We start from the raw sequence: 23,445 nt of genomic DNA on the forward strand, positions 1-23,445 counted from the left end.
CATCTAAAGTTTATTTTTAAAAATCAAACATGTATTTTTGTCATCTTCATATAACTCATAAGTAGATAATGGATTTTTATGAAACTTTCCATAGTAGTTTACTTCCTGGCTTAGTCCAAGATCACCAGGTAAGATTTTATTTTGTCACTCACAGATTTCTAAACATACATATTATAGAAGCAATTCTGCTCAAGTAAAGCCCTGAGAATTTTCACTTGCAGGAGGACTTGTAGAATCTGATTAACACCAGTATAAAAAAATCTAATAATTTAAACAAGATATGGAATTGTTAACATGCATAAAGACTTCTTTCGGTATTAGGCCCCAATCCTGGAAACAAGTAAGCACATGCCCAGCCTTACAGACATGAATACAGTACAAGCTTTATTATCTGACATTGAGGGAACCAGGGATGGTGGATATTAAAATGGCCACATATTCACGCTGAGGCCACCAGTTACCCCACTCTGCCGACTGACCCCAACCAGGCAGCCAGGCAGCCCCAATCTGCCCGAGTAGGCCGGCCTCACTTCATCAGCCCTGGCTGGACAGCCAGACCCACAGCAGCTGGCCCCAAGTGCCAGATAACACTGTTTTTACTGTGGTTCAACAGGTTTCACTAGGAATACTTGTGAAGTACATACTTATATTTTTGCAAGATCAGAACTTTTATTTGTATAAAGGGTGAACAGATGACCTGATTTTATAGGGACTGTCCTGATATTTGGGGCTTTTTCTTATATGGGTGCCTATTACTCTCCCCCCAGATACAATTTTTCATGCTTTCTATCTGGTAACCCTATTTGTATGGTAAGTCAGAAACAGTAGAAATTTGTTAGTCATCTTAATCAAGTCTGTTCTGGATTCAACAGCATGTCAAACACCCACCATCTCTACTTTTGAAACCTTTCATAGCACTCCTCAGGTAGACGAGTATTGAAGAAGTAAAGAGTCTTATTCCACATCAATCCTGCTTCCACAGATAAATTAGTTGTACTACTTAATTATATTACCACTATTTATTTTATTTCTGATCGCCTAAATTCATATTTCTTTATTTTCATCAAAATGTCTCAAATTTAGCATTCTTAACTTTAAATTAAATGTCTTTTATTACTGTTCCAATTTAGAATTCACCAAGTTTTTACAGTGGGCTTAGTCAACTGTGAATTCGCCTGCTTAGATTTACACTAAGACAACAAAACTTAACAAAACAATATATATTATATTTTGTTTGTAGAAATACCCTACTATGGCTTGTGAAACACACACAGAAAGCATTAATGATTTTCTGAACTTATGTAATAGATACCCCTCAAGAATTTTCAATTTTTATGCACAGCTAAAACCCAGCAGTTAGCCTTGCTCTTATGTGGATGAAACACCCTAGGAGAAAGAGCACTATTTTCCTGACTGGTTCTGCTGTTCAGTTCAAGGTCAATAAATAGGACTCTAAATGAAGTGATATTGAAGGCTACAATGATGAACCACCAATATTTTAGACAACCTAAGCCAAATTATTCTCCTCTTTCATGAACCCTTTCAGAACTAGAATGTTAAACAAGCAAAAAAAACTGTCTGAAGTGAAAGATGCATGGGTGTATTTGTAAAATCGCCACCTCCTTGCCATCTAATTAGCATTCCAGATACCCCATCACTCTTGTTTTGTTACATATGTGGCCTTGATGTGACTCTTCGAGTGTGGGGGAATCCATTTATTGTTAATATCCAAGTCAAATAATCCCTTAATAATTTTATCAGTGATATTCTCTCCTTCCAAGAAAAAGAATTGCTGATGTCATTAGCTTTTAAAAAGGAAATTGAAAATTATATGCCTAGAACATAAACTGTTAAACAGTAACGTTACATGTACCAGCTTTGTCTCGTTCAAGTTAGTGCCAGAACCATTCAACTTTAACGGGGGGTTCTCACTTCTTAATTGCTTCTGGGAAAAGAGCTACTATATATCACTTGAGTCCAAACAACACATTAATTTATGATAAAATTCATATTACTTATTTGGTAAGTAACCTAGATCTTAAAAAGTTACTTTTACAAAAAGACAACATCTTGAGTCAAATTTTAAAATTGTGGGACATCTGTTTGTGTTTGAAAAAAAATCATTTCACACCTAGATACTAGTTTGCATGCACAACTCAGTTTGCATATGCAGATACAGATTTACTGAAGATCTCTCTTTTTGTGGTATTACAAACACTGTATGAATACAACTCCTTGTGCCAGATCCACATCTATTATAAACCAGTTAAATCCTGCTGCTTTTACATGAGCTGCGGATCTAGCTTTTTATGCATTGAACTAAAATATCACTGATGTTTAGCTCAAATGAGTTACACAAATAAATGACAGGCAAGTCCATTAGAAGCTCACTGTCTAGAGCAATGTGACTTACATGACTATTTCTAGTTACAAGGCCATTTCACCACCAAAGGTTATTGTGATGACTACTGGACTCAAACCTTTCTAGAAACAGAACAAGATGTGCAGACGCGCACACACACTGGCATGCCACTCTACTAACCACAATCCTCACTGATGAATTCTAAGTGAATTATTTCAATCTTTGTTCTTTAAAGAGTAAGTCAACTTTCATATACTGGGATAATAATTTTGATTGCAAAATAACAGCTTTTTAAGAAAATTATGAAGAGAGGAAGTTTTTTAAAAGTAAAAGATCTTTAAGTGATCAGTTCAGAAACATACAGTACCAAATAATGTTCTGGGATGTACCTGAGATTTTAAATGGGAGTTGCATATATGTACAGTCACTAAAGGAACTAGAGATCTGAACTCTGTGATTTGGAAGATTTATGATCAGTGCTTTTGTGGGCTTGTACTGAATATCGGCATCTCAGCAGCCCCAGCCACGGGACTGGCTGGGGGATGGGGTGGGGAGCTGGCTGAATACCAGCTCTTCCCCCTCCTCCAAAAAACACTTTATGATTAATTATGCTTCAAAATCCAAATACAGTTTGATACTTGAGCCAGGCCTGCTGACACAGGGGGCAATTCCCTGGGGCCTGGCAATTCAAAAGTGCCATAGCTCCTGGGCCCTGTTGCAGCTACTGAAGCTGCAAAGTCCCAGGCTCTCTAAATCACCACTGGAGCTTTGGGCAGTATCTCCCCTGGGCCACTGTGGTGTGTCTGGTATAGGGCCACATGAGCTACAGGTGCAGTGGGTACGCAGCATCTGCTACGATGCAGGGGGCATTGTGATGTCCCCAAGCAGGAGCTCCCACAGGGGGACATACATGCCCTCCTGCATCCGGCATCCCAGCCAGGAATTACAGAACACCTGGGCATCTTGTCCCTGCCTGGCCATCCCACGTACATGTCCAGGAAACTGCTCCTTGTGTCCACCAGGGCCTAGAGTACCACCGAGTAGTACCCCTTCCTGTTGATGTAGGTGCCCGAACTGTGGTTCAGAGTCCAGATCTCCATATGCATCCTGTCCAGAGCTCCAAAACAATTGGGAACGCCCAGGTTCACAAACCCAGCAAGGGCAGCGTCCAGGTCCCCCAGGGGCATGACTCGTGGCAGGAGCACCCTGTTGATAGCTCAGACGACCTGCAGGGTGGGGGAGCAAGAAGGAAGACACATCCATGAACGCCTGACTGGGAGGCTCCCGCCTCACCAGGGGCCCCCTGTCCCCAGCCCAATAGCACCCTTCCCAGGCTGGGTCCATGTTGGGGGCCGGGTTTACCCCAATCATCACCACTCCGACAGCAGCCTTGCTGACTCCAAATTGGTGGCCGACGGACTAGAGGCTGTTGGAGGTGGCCAGCCTCCATAATGTGATGGCCACCCTCTTCCACATGGAGACTGCTGGCTGCATCCAGGTGTCACAGAGCTGGAGGACTGAAGCGAGCCAGTGGCAGAGATCTTTGAATGTCTGGTGGGTCATCCCAAAGTTCCTCAGCCACCGCTCGTCATCCCAGTTCTCCAGCACCAGCCAGACCCACCATTTGGTGCTGGTGGTGAAGGCTCACCAGCGCCAGATTGGAGGTGGGGGTGGTCGGGGAGGGGCAGAAGTGCTGTGGCCAGGGCCTGCAGGCTGGGTCCCATGTGGGTGAGTTGGCCACGCCACTGGAAGAGAAGGGCAACCAGCATGGCCAGCAGGCTGGCCAGGGTGGAGAGGACCTCATATTAGGAGGGGGTGGGAGTGGGCATGATGCATGGCTCTTCTCCACAGCATGTGCTCTGCTGCTGTGCACAGCTTAGCAGTCTTAAGCACATGCAGCGTGGGGGTGTTGGGAGAGGCCCTCTAAGGGGTCGGCTGGCTGCAAGCCCAGAAGGGCTTGTCAGCCATGCGACCCCATGCCTGCATCATCGCCTGGCCCCTTACTTCAAAGCAGGGGCTAACTGTGTGTAGACGTTTAAAATTTGAAGTAGGAGGAAGCCTACTTCAAGGTAAGGGATGGTGCATTTTGTGTGTAGACGCTCTACTTCAAAGCTGCTTACTTCAAAGTAAGCAACTTTGAAGTTATTTTGTAGTGTAGACACAGCCTTAGAATATCAGTAATTTACATGACAAAAGAAAATACTTAAAGCAAAAAATTCAGTAATTAATTCTATACAGGTTGAATCTCTCTAGTCCAGCACTCTCTCATCTGGCAACATCCATAAAAATATGGCATGATTTTACCTAGCCAGACAACAATTTGGGTGTGTTGCCAAGTTTCCCATGGTCCCATAAAATTCGTTTATAGACACCAGATCTGGCTCTCAGTGTTCTGTGCTATTATTTAGCTGTAATTTATCCCTAAATGTCTTCCAAGAGCCCAGTAAGCAGTGGAAGTGTTGATAATACCGCGAGACAATGTTGACCTCCTGTGGTCTGGCAAATTCTCTCATTCAGCACCAGTCAAGTCTTAACGGTGCTGGACTAGAGAGGTTCAGCCTGTGTAAGGTCCAGCTGAAGTGGACAGTAGGAAATGAAAAGATATGCTTTTGTCCAGCTTACCACAAATATCAACAGAAACAAAAAAGGGAGCTCTGAGAAAAATACTGGCCAGATTTCCTGTTGTAGACATATCTTGCTATACTTAAGTTTATTGCAGTATCTCATTAAAACATTCCATTCTTCTACTTAGGGAAGCCATTAGAATATTTTCATAAACGTGGGAATGCCTGCAAATGCCTTAGGGCACTGAGATCATTTAAAGATGCTTATCAGTCTAATAGCTCATTCCCCCATTTGATATACAGTACACGTGGATGAAGGACAGACATGCAATTTATTGAATTAATAATATTAAAAAAAGAAAGAGGGTAACATGGGGTCTTACCACAACTCATACATATTCTTTCAACAAACTGGATTGCACAAATGTAAATGAGGGCAAATTTGTCTAATCTGATCAAACAAGGGATTTTTTTCCATAAAGTTCATTTTTGCCATAATTTTTTTCCACCACATGAGATTACAAGGAGCTCAACCAAGGAAGTACAAGCAAAATTTAACTAAGTCATTCTGCACCTGGCTAACATCCAAATACCAGGTCAGATGAGGTAATATACTCAGCAGTTTTGAGATTAATTTTTTACTTATTTGCATGCAAAGTAGGTTCAGTGAAGTGTCAAACTTTAATTGAGACATTATTCTAATGCTTAACCACCGTCCTTCTTTCCCACATTTTTAAGATTATTTAGTTGTTAATATCCATGCACAACAATGGGAGTTCATTCATAATTGTTTAAAAGCTGTGTTCTCAAAGCACAGTAATTCTTCTCGTGAAAGTCTGTCCAAAAACTGATGCCTTGCTGATTCGGCTTATGAATATGAAACTATGTACGGACTGGAGGGCTCCATCTCCCAAATTAAGTGATAATTTAGGCACCAATCCTTCAAATGTTTCTGCATTAACAGACACCTTCACCACTCAGTGACATGTGCATAGGGTATGGGGTCATCCCAAACTGGAATTAGTTGCAGAACTGCATCCTTAAGTTTAAGTCCTTAAAAGGAATGTAAAATTTGATTCAGAACAATTCTAACAAGCAGGCTAGAAGACTGAAGGTATAAGAATACACTAAAATACAGATGGAAACCTAATTTAAAGATTACATGACCTGTCCCACTCTCTCTTCTCCACACAATGGATTGTGGAAAAAATAAAAGCAGGGATGAGGGGGAGAAAATTTTCCAGAATGGAAGACAAGCCTTGTTGGACTCTGCTGTTCATTGGAAATGTTCCGATGTAGATCCATCATGTTCCACTGTTGCTTTCATGTTTTCATGAAAGGATGTTATGAGCTTGAGTAGGGTCAGTGGGCAGCCAATTTTGGTTAATACTCTGTATAGTCCTGATCTATTAGCTGTGTCAAATGCCTTTGTTAAGTCCACAAATGCTACGATTAACGGCTTTCCTTATTCTCCGCATTTTTCCTGTAGTTGTCGAAGTGAGAAAATCACGTCCATTGTTGACCTGCCAGCTCTGAAGCCACATTGTGTTTCTGGATAGACTCAATCTGTGAGTATCTGCAGGTGTTTGAGAATGACACTGGCAAATGCTTTGCCTGTGATGCTCAGTAACAAGATGCCTCTGTAGTTGTTGCAGTCACCCTTATCACCTTTGTTTTTATAGAGAGTGGTGATGTTTGCATCCTTTGTCATCTGGGACATCTGCTCTTCAACATTTTAGGAGTAAATCACAGAGGAAGGGGAAGAGCACAGCCTTGGTTGCCTTCGGGACTTCAGCTGGAATTCTGTCATTTCCTGGTGCTTTTCCATTGGAGAGAGTATCAAGAACTTGAGAAAGTTCCTCCTCCGCAGGTGCTGCATCTAGCTCAGACATTTCTGGAAGAGTTGGGATGAGGTTGTTAATTTAAGGTTGTACTGTATGCTCGTGGGAATAAAGACTTGAGTAGGGTTCCACCCATCTGGACATCTGCAGCTTTTTGTTTGTGATCACTTGTCCATTTAAATGCTTCAGTGGGATGACTTTGATAATGTTTGGTCCAGGAGCTTTCTTCTACCCATCACACATGGTTTTCAGGTTAACCAAATCAGATGCCTTTTGAATATTAGAACATAGATCAGTCCAGTACTTGTTTGCACACCACCTGGATTCTCTCTGAAGAACAGATCTTGCATGTTGTAGTTGATCTCTTGTGCTTTCAGATGGATTCTTTATGTTATTCAGATGTGCTTTGTGTTGTTCTTCAAGAAGAGGCCTAAGAACATCAGAATTTTCATTGCTCCAGTTTTTGTTAAAAAATTTACAAGTTCCAAAGCCAGATTTGGCACATTCGTATATTGCATCTCTCAGCATGGACCATGTTTCAGCAACAGTTTGTTGGTCAGGTTTGTGTACCCTTTTGCGAGTGAGATCATCTGTAAAGACAGAGCATTTCAGCGCATCTCACTGATCTTAAATGACTGCAAGTAGTTATGACTTCAGTTTTATGTTTCATTCATCAGACTGCCATCACCCTGGGAAATGTGCTGCAAAGCTTACTTCTGATAAAGAGAAACTGAAGTGAGTTCAATCTCTCCAACTAAAGAAAACCATCAAGCAACAGGAGAAAGGTTTTATTCAAGATCCTTCTTCGTAATTAAAGAGACAAGGGCACCACTGTATCCTGAGTCTCAGGGACCAGAATCAGTATATCTACAAAGAAAAGGCAGCATTATCATCCTAGGAATCAGTGTGCCTCTCCTAAAACAAGGCAGTACCTATGTGATCTTGTTCATCTGGACATTTACACAGTGCACTTTGATCTGGCAGTGGCTGCCCTGAACATGTCAAAGGCCATTCAGATCAACACAGGGCAACCTATGAGGCCATGTCAGACATATGCAAGACAGCTACGTGGTTCTTAGTCCATATAAAAATGATCTTGCTTGGATTCTGACTCTAGGTGGGATGTTTATTTGGTTTCCTGAGTACTGCAGAACTTATTTCAGAAGTAAAGGAGCAGGAAATCTCCCAAGAACTGGAAATTTTGTTTATTGATAGAGACCTTTATTTTTGAGATGTCCAATATAAGTCCAATATAAGTTTTGAGATGTCCAATATAAGTTTTGTAATTTGGATGCATTCCCAAGCCGTCTAAAACTTAAACCTGATACTCACCACTTTTCTATTTAAAAAGACTATATATTGTGGGTATTGGCCTAGTGTACATTGCTGGCTGCAATAGTCGCTGTTACTCCTTTTTCTTTAGTGACATCTCTCGAGCAAGTTATTCTCCAGGAGTGAATCTCCTGTCCACATGGTATCAACAAAGCAGGGAACACTGCATGCCTTTTCACTATACTTCTCTGAAGATCTTGCTCCAGCTGTGTTCTCACCCACCTGATGACCTCCCCTCAGATGCTGGAGAGGAACCTGTTACTGAAGAGATGATTTTCTCTAATATTTCTGTGGCATTTTGAGACACTTTTTTTCAATCTTTATCATGATCTTTCTTTCAGAATCTTAATTTTCTGCTTAAACAGCAATGGCCTGGAAGGTTTCAAGGATGGCAGTTAAAAGTCCAGGCTGGCTTAAGAATCACATGCTGAACCACCACTGCAGCTCTAAAGACTACAAATATTCAGGAAGTATAGGAATTCCTATATGTGAACAAAATTGATATTTCCATTGTAATCCCCTTTTCTAATAGTAGAGCAGTGCAGCTCCCTTTGAAGCTTCCTTAGAGATGCTGAAATTGTTTCACAATTTAATTACAGAGAAAATATTCCCATAGAGTGTAAACAATTATTTAATGTGATTTGATTATAGCTGCATAAATAGGAGGAATTACAGAAGCCAACAAAGGTAAAGCAGGACAGTTTGAATCAAACCCCCAAATTATACTTATTAGCTTTGCTACACTGGACAAATCACTTAATTTTTTTAGTATTTCAGTTGCTCCCATTGTAATATATCTACCTCTGTGAAGTATTTTAAGATCATAGTATGAAACATGAAATGTAAATATAAAATATTAGGCCTGTTAACATATTATATGACTTTTTTTCTTTTGCACATTTTTATTTTCAGTAACATTTTTAAGATATGAGAAATCATTAACATGGGGTCAGTACACATCATCCTTAAATTCCCTTATGCTGCTCTTTGTTCATATGTATGTTTATGATTTGCATGGGAATGTCTACTTTATTATAATCATCTAAGATTAAAAGTCATTGATAATTTTCAAGGTTCCTAATTTTATGTAAATTTTATCAAATCTACTGAAAAGATCAGAATCGAACTGTGTTAAAAATGCACAACAAAAAGGAACACATCCATCATCCATTTCAGTTCAGTGCCCTAGAGTTTCTATTTTAGTTTAATCCCATCATCTCTCAGAGCAAAGCCTGTTACTCTATAAAAGGAAAGTGCAAAGCTCGCAATTTGAGGACTAGTTACAATCTATTAAAGTGAGGACACATATAATATGAAGCATTAGAATGTACGCTAAAATATAATGAGTGGCTATGAATCAATCCCGCATAGATTAAACTAATTCCTGGAATGCTATTATGGAAAATACCTTGTGCAGAAAGAATGATCCTTCTGTTTGTACAGCAGCTAAACAGCTTCAATTTACTTTTAATCAATTTGAAAAGAGATAAAGGCCCAGCATTTCAAAATGTGGCCTTCTGAACATAATCAGCCTGAATTATGCCTGTTTCACACTGCAGTACTTGCAACCTGGTTACAAGAAGAAGGGATAAGGCTGCACTCAGTTTATTTCACTGCTTAATTTATATGGTAATTACAAGACCGTAGCCAGAATGGAGAGCATCTGCCAAAACTGAATGCGCCACAACAATAAAACTGACATGTGCTGTGATATTGTTAAAATGATGACTAGAAATTTCTTTTATCTCCTCTTGAAGCCATAAAATGTTATGCCTGTTATTACTAGCAGGGAATTTTAACCGTTTTGCATTGACAGCAATTATGTAACACATGCATAAAACAATAGAGTTTCACATCACTTAATAAATTCATGAGCTCTCTTAGTGCCAGCTCTCTTGCTGGCTGGATTTTATGGTCTGGTAAATCCATCTGACTTCCAGAATACTGGAGAAAACAAATCACAACAGCAGTAGAGAATGATTAGAAATAATTGGCTTTTGTCTCAATTTGGATCGATTTAATAAATGGGACCTGATGCATAATCATGGGTTAAACAAACAGATTTGCTTCTTCCCTTTATTTTCGGTAACTAAATTTTCTTCTGAACCTCTGGAAAGAAATCAAGATATACATGGATTTACTCACTTAAAAGAACATCCTTTATCAAGCATGCATCCTGTAGTAGAAAAATGTCAGTTCCTGATCCATATCATATAAAAGAAATGTCAAGATTTTTTATTGAAATTTTGTCTTAAACCAACTTCTTTAGAATTTCCCTATATATAGAGAATCTAAATCTGCATAATCACCAGCAATTGTGCACTTGGAATCATCAGTCCAGCACTCCTAATAGTAAATTCTAATGCATTTGTATTATTATTTGGCATATAAAAGTATTGGAAGGTGGAACAAAACATAGTGGACAAGTTCTTATTATTAAGGGTAAAGAGAACAAAGAGAATGTTGAGAATTGATTAGAGTACAGTCTTTAAGTATCTGCATGGGAAACAAATATCTAGAAGAGAAAGGTATAACATGATCCCACGGCTCAAAGCTGAAGCTAGACAAATTAAGACTGGAAATAAGATGTAATTTTATGAAAGTGAAAGTAACTAACAGTGGAATATTTTACCAAGAATAGTGGTGGACCCCTCATCACTGGGTTTTTTAACTCAAAAATGGATGTTCTTTGAAAGCTATGTTCTTGAGAAGTTCTCTAGTCCGGGTTGTGTCGGAGGTCAGACTAAACCGTCCCTTCTGACCTTGTATCTATGACTTTATGAAAAAAAATATCTGTCAAAAAATATCCGTTTGGCTGACTGGAACAGATGAGTTCAGAGAAAAGTAAATAAGTTGTAAATGTAATGTGGACTTTGTACAAATATAGCTAAAGGGAAAAGTGAACTACCAATGGACAAATCCTTCCCTCTCCTTCCTTATGCCAACCATCCTGAATACTAAGATCAACTACACAGGGTAATGGCAAATGATTATTAATGTAAAAGTTTATTCCTTTATGTAAATCCTAAACTCTGCCTCAAAACCTTATAGTGGCAAGGTCAACAAGATTATCAGACACTGCAAAAAAAAACAAACAAAAAAAAAAAAACCAACAACTTTTTTTTCCCCTATTTCTTGCCCTTAAATGTCATTGGTGTCCTCTAAGTCTTGTATAATTAGACATGGGAGGGACTAGAGGAAGTACATAATCATCTATATGTATTTAAAGGAAGAAAATACATCAAGGACAAAAAGGAATTGTTTAAATAGATCATTACATTCTTTGAATCCTATTTTATGTAAAAAAAAAAAAAAAAATGTAGCTTGAGCAATAAAAATCCTTCTCAGAGGCCGTTTCTACACATGCCACTTTCTCCAAAAGCAGCATGCTAATAAACAGCCCAAAATATACTAATGAGGCGTGGATGTAAATGCCCGGCACATCATTAGCACAAGGTCACACGATTTGGAGTCCATAAGAAGCTCCTCCGGACTCCAAAACAGCGTGTAGAAGCGCGGCCCTGGGGGATCTTCTGGAAGGAAGTGTTCCTTCCAGAGGCCCCTTCTTCCTGAAAATTTTTGGGAAGAAGGGGCCCCTGGAAGGAGGAGTTCCTTCCGGAAGATGCCCAAGGGGCCATGCTTCTACACACTGTTTTGGAGTCCCAAAGAGCTTCGTCCAGACTCCAGATCATGTGACCTCATGCTAATGAGGTGCCATGAATTTACATCCACGCCTCATTAGTATATTTAGGACTGTTTATTAGCATGCCACTTCTGGGGAAACAGCCAGAGTGATTTATTAGATTTTGAAATAATATTCCAAAGCAAATCGCAGAAGACCCATGTCCCCAGGGCTTGAACAAACCAAGCTAGGACAAAGCTTTTAAAAATGCAATGTAGAGAATAACCTTGCACTGACAGGTGCAGTAACCATGTGATCTAACAACTCTGTACCTTATCCTCCTCCTATCTGACCACGTTTCTTAACAAGTTACGTGCAGGACAGTAGGCATTTACAATTATCTATTTAAGCAGTGAGCCACAAGGACAGACAGATGAGTGAATATCTCAAAAATATGGCTACGAATAAAAATTCAGTGTTACCTTCATTATGTTTGCAACCCATTTGGACTTACTTTCTGGAAAATAATACAGAAATTGAGCTTACTTGCAAAATATTTATAAGAAAATTAATTTTAAGTGACTTTCAGAGCCTATCTGCAGAAAGGAAATTCTGAAAGTAAGCATGAGCATGTGTAATGGAAATCCATCACTGAGGTTACGTCTAAACAAGAGAGTTTTGTCGACAAAACCTGCAGTGCATCCAGATTCCCAAGGTGTTCTATTGATAGTAAATTGACAGAACGCAGCACTTTTACTGTCAATCTTATCCCGCTCCCCACAAGGCACACCACCTCTCTCGACAGATCACTGTCAACAGAAAGCTGGTCTGGATGTTCCAGGGGACCCTCTGCCAACAGACAGGGCTTCCAGGACACAGGGCATCCCTGTCTGCTGTGCTTCTGGTTGTTCATTTTCTTGTTAGAGCAGCTGGGAAGTTCAGCTGCTCTCTGTTGACAGGGTGGATTGCTCTTGTGATCTGCTTGACTGTCCGGCCGCAAACTGTCGACAGAAGTTTTGTCAAAAGATATCTTCCGACTAAAGCTTCTGTTGACAAATCCCTGTAATCTACACATAGCCTAAGGGTTAAGTTCTTTCACACAGGAATAAGAGAAAAGTAAATTGCAAAATGGGATTACCTGTAGAAGTACAGCAGGAAAAAGCTATGTAGTTAAAAGATCAAAACGGCTGGATCCCACCAAAAAGTCAAAGCCAACTGCCTTATACTTCCGAAAAGGATGTGACCTAGAGGAAAATACTGGAGAGAATTGCGATCTTAGAAAAGAGGTGGCCTGTTAATTGGAGCACAAAATTTTTGGACTAGTAAAATTATATGGATTTTTTTTAAATTTGAACTGCCATATTGTAGCCAGACATGAACCCCCCATTTGGCCTTTTCTTCTTCTCCCCCCACTGGGAGAGAGAGAGAGAAATAAGCAGGGGAGACAGGTAGCCTTTGATGTCCTGGGAACACAGGTGTGCTGTCTCGCCCAGCCTCTCTACTATACACAAAAACCAGACAGTGAATGGGCTAGCTAATGGCCGCCCTTCTGGCTGATCTCAGTAATTGACACGCCTTGATCACTTCCCCAGCTTTGATCACTTCCCCAGGAAGATTGGGGAGCCCCCGCCCATCACCTCCAAAGGTGCCCAATTGTTCTCACAATTCACAGGTGCAAATTGAGCCTTGCATCTTCCCTGGGAAACCTGGGGTTCAAAACATTCCTCCCAACTGGCCACTTAAGACCAGGAAGAAGCGTACGTGACAAAAGCAGTATAAAGGGGCTTGGCAGACCACCCCCCTTTGAGTTTCAATCACCTACACCTGCTGGCCAGGTCTGGAATTAACTCCCGAGACTGGGGACGCCTGGTTCGTATCTACTTCTTCCCGAGGGATTGAGAGAATTTGGGTCACACTGGATCTAGGAGGCAGGGGTAAGAATTACACCTGTATTGCACTTCTTTCCTATAGGAATTGAGGGAAAGACTGGTTCCACCAGGTCTAAGATGCAGGGGTGAAAATCACACCTGCAACTTGCCTTTCTTGTGTACACATTACTAGTATTAGTTTAAGCTAGCTGGTTTGTCTAAAACTTTTCTTAAGTTAAAGTGTGGTTTCCCCTTTAAAAACTGCGAGTACTAACTTGTACTTTAATCATTTGTCTTAGTTAAATTGTTTCTATCTTTGTATAAATAAAAGTAACTGTTAAAGCCTCTCTAAGAGTAATTTTCCTCTTGCTGCTGTACCCGAACTAAACACAAACCAAAGAACCCAGCCTGCCCTGGCTGCTTAGCATAGCTGATGGTGTAGCATCACCCCCCCATTTTTGCCTCACCAGACCTTTAGCTGGCACCTGGGCATCGGCTCACACATATGTATGCTGGTCGTATAGTACTATTAGCAGAACTGCTGTTTATACCATTGATGGAAAGCCATTTACTTCAACTTTGCACCCAGAAAGAGGGGGGGTTTAGTGACGAATACATCATTAACTTTAATGCAGCCAAAAATGCTCAGCTAATTCTATAAGCAGCAGCTCAAATAAACCTTTCTGCTCCTAAGTACACACAACCAGCTAGGAGGGAGACATAACATCTGAGTTTAAAGGTTTGGAAATGGAAACAATCTTTTCTACTGCACTGTACACATACATAAACTTTTCAACTGACCAGTATGAATCTAACATTATGCACAAATAGGGATGTCTCCTTTAGCATTATCTGTATCCATGATACCAAATGAGTTGAATGGTTACAGAAGAAGTTCTCTCTTAGAGTACAATGCAGTGTAACTAAAAATCTGTTGTATGATTAGATTCTTTGGATTCATAAGAATTTGCAGAATTTTTCCAAAAGCAAAATGCCTCTGAGAAAGAAACAAAAGCATTGCAGCTGGAAATAAAAGAGTAGGCATGAGAGAGAACAGCAGAAGAAATGGGATGGGATTACTCAGACAAGTGGGAAAGTTACAGAAGGAGAGCAAATGAGAAACTTCTCCGTATCTGTGACAGTGAAGGAAGAAGAGAGCTAGAGAATTATTAATGGAATCAGAATTGCTCCAGGGTATGTTGTAGACTGTATATCAAAAAAACATCAACAGGTTCTCCTTTACTACAAATAGTAGCAATCTCTGCTTTGGAAGCAGGAGCGTCTGGGTTATCTCCCTGCTGACAGGCAGTCCAGGACCACCAGCATGTAACAACAAGGTGAGAAATGAGAAGTCATACATAGTCATAGCTCTGTGACACTGTTTCCAAACATGAGCAAAAAATATTTAAAAAGTAAAAAATGTAAGAAATGTCACAGAAAAATATGTAAAAAGTAGGAAAAGTTGAAAAGAGTAAGGAAAAAGCTGAATAAATAAGTGGGAGTCTGAGGCTCCTTTTAATCCCATTTTGCTACCAATCTGCAATTTTTGAGGAGTCACAAACTCTGTTTCTCCCATCTTTATACTCATATGTACTTGCTTCAGAGGAGTCTGGTGAAGCTTAAGATGCCAAACCTTTACTTACTAGTTTGTGGAGAGGCTGTTGTGCCCCTCACAAAGCACCAATTAATTCATTAGCGCTCTCTGTGGGCACTGAAGTCCAGCCACATTGCGAAGTCATTTAAGATCCTGGGATGCCAAGTAGAAAGCAAGTTTGCAATGTTACTTGACTACTACAAATGCTTTCAAATTAATTGATGTCAATGTTAAAGGAAACTATTTGTATGTGTTAAATTACTTAGGGTTCATAAGCATCTCATTTTTACAATTACTCTTGAAAGCAATTATCACTTTTGAAAATGGAGTAAGCCATATGAAGAGAATTCTAGCTAAGTGATCATCTGCCTCTTGTCATCTACAGTACTATGAAAAATGATTAATATGAAGAACATTGTAGTAATTTCTGGTTTCAAAGGTCTGAACAAAATAGTTCCACAGAAATTAATTGGTTTCCCTGTTGCATTTTGTTTGTGGCAGTACTTTCTTTTATCATTTTTGTTTATACAGTGTTATGTGCAGAACATATGGTCTTCATGCAAATAATTACTTCCCGGAGGAAGGTGCTACCATTTTTCATTCTGAAATAGTTCTGTAAAACCTTATGAATAGAACACATACTGCAAACTTACATAAGCAAAATATGATTTAAAGTTATTTAACAAAGCTGCAGTACCTGCTGGCTAATAGTGCTTTGCTGAAGTGAAGTCATCACAGTAACAGAATAAAAGCCTTCATTAAGACATATGGTGTGCATTTTTCTTTTCAGTTTATGCAGTGAAGCATTAAACAGAAAATCACTATGATAAATATTGTACTTTTAAGCATAAACACATTTATCAAAAACAGATGTTGAAGATATTGTGTAAACTAATATATATTTTTTTCTAAATATTTGTTACTTATGTGTAGGCTTGGGAGGATTAGATTTTTTTATTGGTAAATACTGATAAACATACACAAACCACTGAAAAACTATTTCCATCAGTAATATCCCAAATTTACAGATAAAATAAAACAAAAAACTGCTAGAGACTCATCAGAGTTTAATTTAAGGCAATTTATTTTGTACGTTTTGATATCTGAGGCTGACAATTTGGGTTTTAGTGGTAATAAAGCTTTAATTTTTTACATCTCACCATCAACTAACTGTCAAATAATTACCACCTGACCTTCCATAATTTACCACAGTGAAAATTTAAACTGATAAAATGGAAGAAATGTTTAAAATATGTTATGCTCTTTTCAAGATGTTACTTAATACAGTAGAATCATGGGGGAAAAAAACTGTTTAGAAAGTGAGTGCAAGCTTACTAGTTAGATACCCATATTGCAGATTTGACAAAACTAGAGATATGTAATAGCCTTTTCTAATGCTTTTGGGATGGGTGATTGCTGCTATTTTGTTTGTACTTAGTACTTCACTCCTGTTGAATTCAGCTTGAATTTTGCCTATATGCAAACTGCTGGATTAGGCCCACAGAGTTAAATTAGTAACAGTGCACAAGATGTATTACTTTAGCCTCAACTAAAGTATCAACACAGGATTTAAATGGCACGCGAGGCTTTGTTCAGCACTAAAATTAATTTTACCCTGTGACTTTTTCCACAGGTCTGTATTCCACATCATTACTAGATACTGTACCATCAAGGATATAAAGAGACACTTCTAGCCAATGTTTTCTGAAGACATCAGAGTGTGCTAACATTTTCTAGCTTTCACATATCTGTTTAATTCTTTCTCTGCCCTCCCTATAGTAAAATGCTGACTTCCTCATGAGGGCTGAAAATTATTTTGATATTATGTATATATTTTCCCACATTAACATTTACATTTTATACAAGACAGAATACAAAAAATAAACACACCATACTAAAATCACAGTTGAGAATTTATAACCACATTTTATGTTCAGCTGTTGGATGACCTGCCAGGTCAGAATGTTCACTAACAAACTTTCCACAACTGTGCTGACAACCCTGAAAACAGAGAATCTCAAATTAAACAAAATTGTGTTTGGCTTGTGTTCCTTAAGAAAGATGGGTATTGCCGATATTACTAATGGAAAAGGATATGTGAGAAGTTTACTGGTACTAAATACTGTGAAGCTGAAATAAGGAGAATCTAAAATAGTTTAAAACAAATTGATCAAGTCCGAGCCCACCTGTTATTCTAATTTACTTTGAAAATACCAAAACAATTACAAATATGTAAGGCCACTGTAACCTTAGAGCACTGGGAATTCAGATTATTTCTGTAGCTTCACAGAAAAGAAAATATGGGACCCAGAGGAGTTTCTTTTTAATAGCTTGTCTAGATGTAGGATCAAAATCCATCACCTTTGACACTACAGAAACCCCATATCTTCTGAGTAAGGGTCCCACTCATTACGAACAGCTAAGTAATGGAAGCCGTAATTCAAAATGTTTTAAAAAAAAAAACCCCAACCCCACTAGATTTGTTAACCCTTCTAGACAACATTCTTTTTATCAATGCTCAGCAACAAGTCTTTGGAGGCTGAACGTTTCTGAAGCAGTAACAACAATGCAATTGACTAAACAAAGCTAAGCTCAATCGTTTCCAGGAAACTGAAAGATGAAAGAATGTGGAAAGACACTGCCATCGCATCAAATGAAGAACAAGTGAACTTAGGTCATATGGAAAACCAAAAAGAATTCAAAAAGGGCCTAGAAACCATGGTCAGATAAATTTTGGTTGGATTAAAACCTCAAAATGCAATTTAACAATGCATACACTACATTCCCTGGTATCTTACTTTATAAGGATATTTTTAAGACATTACGAGGAGGTCACATTGCAGAGCCCCTAATTATTCCCACTTACTTAGAGCATAACAGTACAACTGATTTACTTCTATGTTTAAATACTAAAATTGTGAATTAACATTAAGAGACATGTGTTGCTTCTCTTTGTGGGTTCAGCAGTTACCAGCAGAACCATGGGTATTGGCAGAAAATTCCACTGCATGTGCATACCAGGACAGAACTTTTGGAAGTTGTAAGGATTTTAGGAGATAACATCGTGGTGACTACCTAGTACTAGATGTCATGGACCCCAGCTCCACTGGACTTCCCTGTACTCTCTCACACAGACACAGGTAAAGAGAGGTGAATGAATCCGGCAGCTTCAGCTTCTTACTGAAGAGGGCTATAGATCTTACTGCAAATTGTGCCACCTGGAACAAAAGTTACTTTCCTCTGCCCTCATAGACACTAAAGTTGCCTAATGTTTTGTGAAAATAGCTTAGAATAGTCTCATCCCACAAAAGATACATTTCAGAATGAATAGGACTCGAAACAACACAGCTCAGACCTGAGAAAACAGGTTAAGCATACTGCTTTATATGTCATTGTTCCTGCAGCCATGTTGGTCCCACAATATTAAAAAGACCTGGTGGGCAAGGCCATTTCTTTTATAGTACTAAATTCTGTGGGTTAGAGATTCACGCTTTCAAGCTTACATAGAGCTCTTCTGTCTAAAATTGGAAGCTTGAGTCTCTCATCAGCAGAATTTAGCCCAATCAAAAATATTACCTCATCCAACTTGTCTCTCTAATTATTTTTATAACTGTGGCAAACCATTTGCTAACACAGTGACGGACTCTGCATATTCCTACCACCTGAATCATCAATTACTTTTAGTCCAGGCATATATCAAACAGGAATTGTATTTACTTGAGAATTTAACTTGTTATTATGCAAAAAGATGTAATACCTTAATAATGAAATCAGCAATAATAATATACATTTATACAAGCACCATTCATCCAGGAACAACTTCACATATAAGCATCAGATCTCCTATTGCTGAAATGCAGCCTTTAGTCTATAGTGGAACGTAGCTGTTCTTTTCAAAACAAAGCTATATTATGGAACAATTTAGGGTACAGTGAAGGAGAATCCCTTACGTAAGTACAGCATGAATTTTAAACAGAATATAATTACCCAGACTGAAATTTGACTCACTCCTAATGTGTGAGAAGTGCTCTCACAGAGAAGAGCTCTGCCATAGTAAAAGTGGTCATGATCAATGAATACCTTTAGCGCTGGGAATCACAGCCCAGCTTGAGTAGACATGCTCATGTTAGTCCCAATCAACCCAGTGCGCTAAAAATAAAATACAGCCATGGAAGCACAAATTGTTGGACGGGCTACCCTTTCCAAACATATGCCTATGGTCTTGGGTGAATACATATTCAGGATAGCTAGCTTGTCCAACCGGCTTGCACTGCATCTTTATGATACTAGCATGATGACAACTGGTGTAAGTATGTCTAGTCAATCTTGTAATCATACCCACAGCTCCAAGTGTACATGTACCCTCAATCTTACATAAATCTGAAAGCACTTGCGTAGGCACTGCTTACTGATTAGAGGAAAGAGTGCCACCTACTGAATGATGAACATTTCCGGGAAAAAAATGAGCTTTCAGGGAGAAGTCTGCCATTAAATATTGCAAGGCCCAAGCAGTCAGTATTGCCATGAAACTACCTGATGAAAAGTTAAGAGATGCTTCCATAATTTAGGAATTCTTCTGCTATTCAAACTATGTCCAAAATTTTCAACTTGGGTGCATGGGCAACTAAGTAAATGTCATCTGATTTTCAGAGACACTGATTGAAAAGATAGGCCACTTACATTTAGCTTCCTTTATATACAGACTGGATACCTAAGTATAGTCATCCAAGTTTGAAATTTTTGGCCTTTAATGTCGATTTACTGCAGATGACATTCTATGAAGTTATAAGAACGCAATAATGTTTATTAATAAAGAGGTCTAAAATTAGAAATTCACTGATAATCCAAAAACTAGTAATTAACATATAATCTTAATCCTTTTAGTAGTGGATTCCCCCAGTAAATATAAAGACTGGGAAGTAGCCAGTTTTTGCACGTCACTATGATATAGTGTATTTGAGGAAGAGACATAACCAATTGGTCCAGTGCTGTGATGTTATTCCAAGAAGTTTCGCTTCTAAATGTTGTTTCCTAGAATGCCATTCGTAATGACAAGATAAATGAAACATTATCTTCTGAAAGTTTACGTACTTCTACAGAAGACGTATACTATTTTATTTCTATCATTTGGATTACTGGGAGGGAAACCCCATCTTAATTTACATTTGGATGCGTCCATATTCTATAAAGACAACACAAGTATCCCAGAGAATTTATAAAAATAAGATACATCCATATAATTTTGAACTGTATGTCATAATTTTACTTTTATGCTACCAGCAACATATAAAATGCAGTATTTCTTTCTGAAGTAGTTTTATGCACTGAATGTTCTGAATTATTTCTCATACTACAAAGTGAAGCTACATAGATGTAGCACATACATCGATAACATCTGATAGACATATAAGGTTCTATACACACACAAAACCAGTCGAAGAAACATGTTTGGCCTGCTTCGGGAGTTTGTATGCCATGGCAGATTCCAAGAAAATACTGTCTTGTGTCAATCAAGCCTTGAAAGTGTGCTATTAACATTCATAACTTCTCAATGACTCAGTAGCCCATTACATTCCAAAGCCCAGTAATAGCCTGTTGTGGACCACCACACAGAGCTACAGATACACTGCCTGGGATTACATTTGCCTCATTAGCCAAGATCTATGACAAGAGAGAGTAATGCATGGGTAGTGACTGGAATGGATGACATGGCATGGATTTATTTTATCAGTTTAACAGCAAATCTATTCAGTTAAATTGAAAATTCACATGATTGTCTTAAATTATTAATCTAATTATTTACATGCTAACTACAACATACTAAGGTTGAGGTCAACCACTGTTTAGAAATTGAAAAGATGAGGAGCTGAATATGTTGTCCTGCTGAAGTGGCACATACTTGGATACGGTCTTTGGATTTCTCATTGTTTCTTTAGGTCTGATCCTGTACTAGTTACGTAGGTAAAACTCAGTGAAGTCAGTTGGAAAAAAAGAGTCAATTAGTCACTCTGCAAAGCCTACTGCTCCAAGATCCAGTTTCTTCAGAGCCCTGACTAATTCTGGCTCTCTCCATTTGATTCTGTTCTACGTTACACGCCACACCTTCTGTTTTCCAGAGATGCCAATCTCATCCAACCATTTGGCAGCTTCTAACAAACATGTCTGTGCTGCCTTCTACAGTGCCCCTACAGCATAGAACATTTTTCTTTAAACCATTTGCAAGGACCTACTCCTTCCATCATCCAGCTCTCCTGAAGGCCACCTCTGCCTTTTTGCCTTTGGGAAACTTGCTTACAATAACGAGACAGAAATAATTTGGACTAGTTTACCTGTTCTAATTAATAATATCATTTATTTTTAACTGAACTTCACAATATACACTTCTCCTACTGCAATGAGGTGAAAACGTCTCCTTCAGAGACAGAGGCAAAAGAATCACTCTCTGTCCCCAAGTGGGCAGAGCCTGGCCTACTTTACCCCACCCACCCGCAGTACATAACTGGGACAAGAATTCTAAAAGGTCAAGACCTCCTGCTCAGTTGGGGCTGACACACCAAAGAAGGCAAAAGGATCCTGCTTGTTCCTGCTCAATGCTGCTGAACCCACAGGCACCCTGCCTGCCAGAAACTTGCTTCTGCCACTGACCTGCTGGGACTGCCATTGGTCACCTACACAGAAGAAATGTATGATGCCCCACTGAACCAGGTACACTTTGAGAGGAGGGGAAAAGTGGCTTGGAGCAGCTGACCCCAGTCTGTCTACAGTTCTGTCTGTGGTATGGTTGGCATGTTCTGACTGGATCCCTGCTGGGTAAAGTGGCCCAGGGTGAGGTCACTACATTGGGGCAGGGGCAAGAGCCCCACCAGCTGCTCCTTGTCCTCTTAGGGACCCTGGGCCAGAGTCCAGGATAGAGAATGGGTCTGGACTCCTCCCACCCTTCCCCAAAGGGCTACCTTGCTGGAGCAAACAAAGGCCTGCAAGGGGGCCTGCTTTACCACCATTCCAGACTTGCCAATGATGAGAATGGCTCACTAAGCGGAGACCCCTGCCTCTGGAAAGACCTGGGCAGCTAACAGGCCACCATGAGTCTCTGAGGCACAACAGGGAACAGCCAGGAAGTGCAGGGACCCACAGGGCGCTGACAGGGAAAACTGTCACACATGTATATCAAATATTTCTTCTTGTGGGGTTAATTTTATAATCATGAGTAATTATAAACTCCAGCACAGCTTTCAAGCTTAAACTTACAAGATTTCCCTCCAGGTTTTTCAGCTGTTGATTAATCTCTTTAAGTCTGCTTTGTTGCTCACGTTGCTCACGTGTGTCTCGCAGGGCCTTCTCACCTGGAACTACTTCCAAACTTCTGTTTGCATAAGCCAGAGATTCCTGACAAAAGAGTAGACACAACTAAATAATCTTACAAATTCATGCCTTAAAGTGGCAAAAAGCTAATTACACCTTTACAGAAAAAAAAAGTAAGAGAACACAAATATTTATTGGTTACTTTTACATTTGGGTCAATGTGTGTTAATAGTATTTAAATATCAAACAGGATTTTTTCCTACAAAGTATTAATTAACTATGTTCTTCTCCACTACAATTTGGAACAAAAAATATATAGTCAAGATTTCCATTCCAAGAGTTTTTCTTCAAAAATATTTAACAGTGGAGAGAGGCCTTTTCTACATCTTTTCAATTTCAACAATTTCTCTCTGAAAAAGCCTTTGTATAGTGAATCTATGTGGGGACGTAAGAGACAACAACCTTCCTCTAACCACTAGTCAATCCATGCAGCACACATACAGATGGATGGCAGCTATTACTACAGAAGAGAGCTAAATTATTTTACAATTATTCTGCAGTCTGGAACCAGACTCTACTGTTCTTTTGCACAGTGATTATTACCTCACTTCCTGAAATCAGCTGGACTGTACAGAATTAACATAATATTCAACGTGAGACCAAAATGGACTCTAGCTTACTGGAAATGTTAAATACTGGCAAATTGCAAAACTATTTGCAAATGACAAAAACAGTTTGCCTTTGGTAATTAAGGACCCAATACAAGAATCCAAGTCACAAAATAGTCAAAGAAATTGCAAAAAAATTGTCAAAACCTAAGTATCTTTAACCCAAGAAATTATTTCCAACTATTTTAATGAAATCCTAGTCTAATTAATCACTCTTATTTTCAAAAGCAACTCATCCATTCCTGATTAACACACATCTCTGAGTAACGGAAACTAACTACCATACCTAACT

The 23,445-nt window shown here is 39.2% G+C and overlaps 1 protein-coding gene across 1 annotated transcript in view; it reads right to left on the reverse strand.

Annotated features, from left to right (window-relative positions):
* The window catches only part of FSIP1 (fibrous sheath interacting protein 1), a 145,530-nt gene that overhangs the window by 65,592 nt on the left and 56,493 nt on the right, over window positions 1-23,445 (reverse strand). The window contains exon 10 of the mRNA XM_074996964.1: window positions 22,432-22,569. Coding sequence (XP_074853065.1) covers window positions 22,432-22,569 — 138 coding nt within the window. The remainder of the gene's footprint in view (window positions 1-22,431; window positions 22,570-23,445) is intronic.

This window comes from Carettochelys insculpta, chromosome 6 (genome assembly GCF_033958435.1).
Source record: "Carettochelys insculpta isolate YL-2023 chromosome 6, ASM3395843v1, whole genome shotgun sequence".
In the NCBI taxonomy this organism is placed as follows: Eukaryota; Metazoa; Chordata; order Testudines; family Carettochelyidae; genus Carettochelys; species Carettochelys insculpta.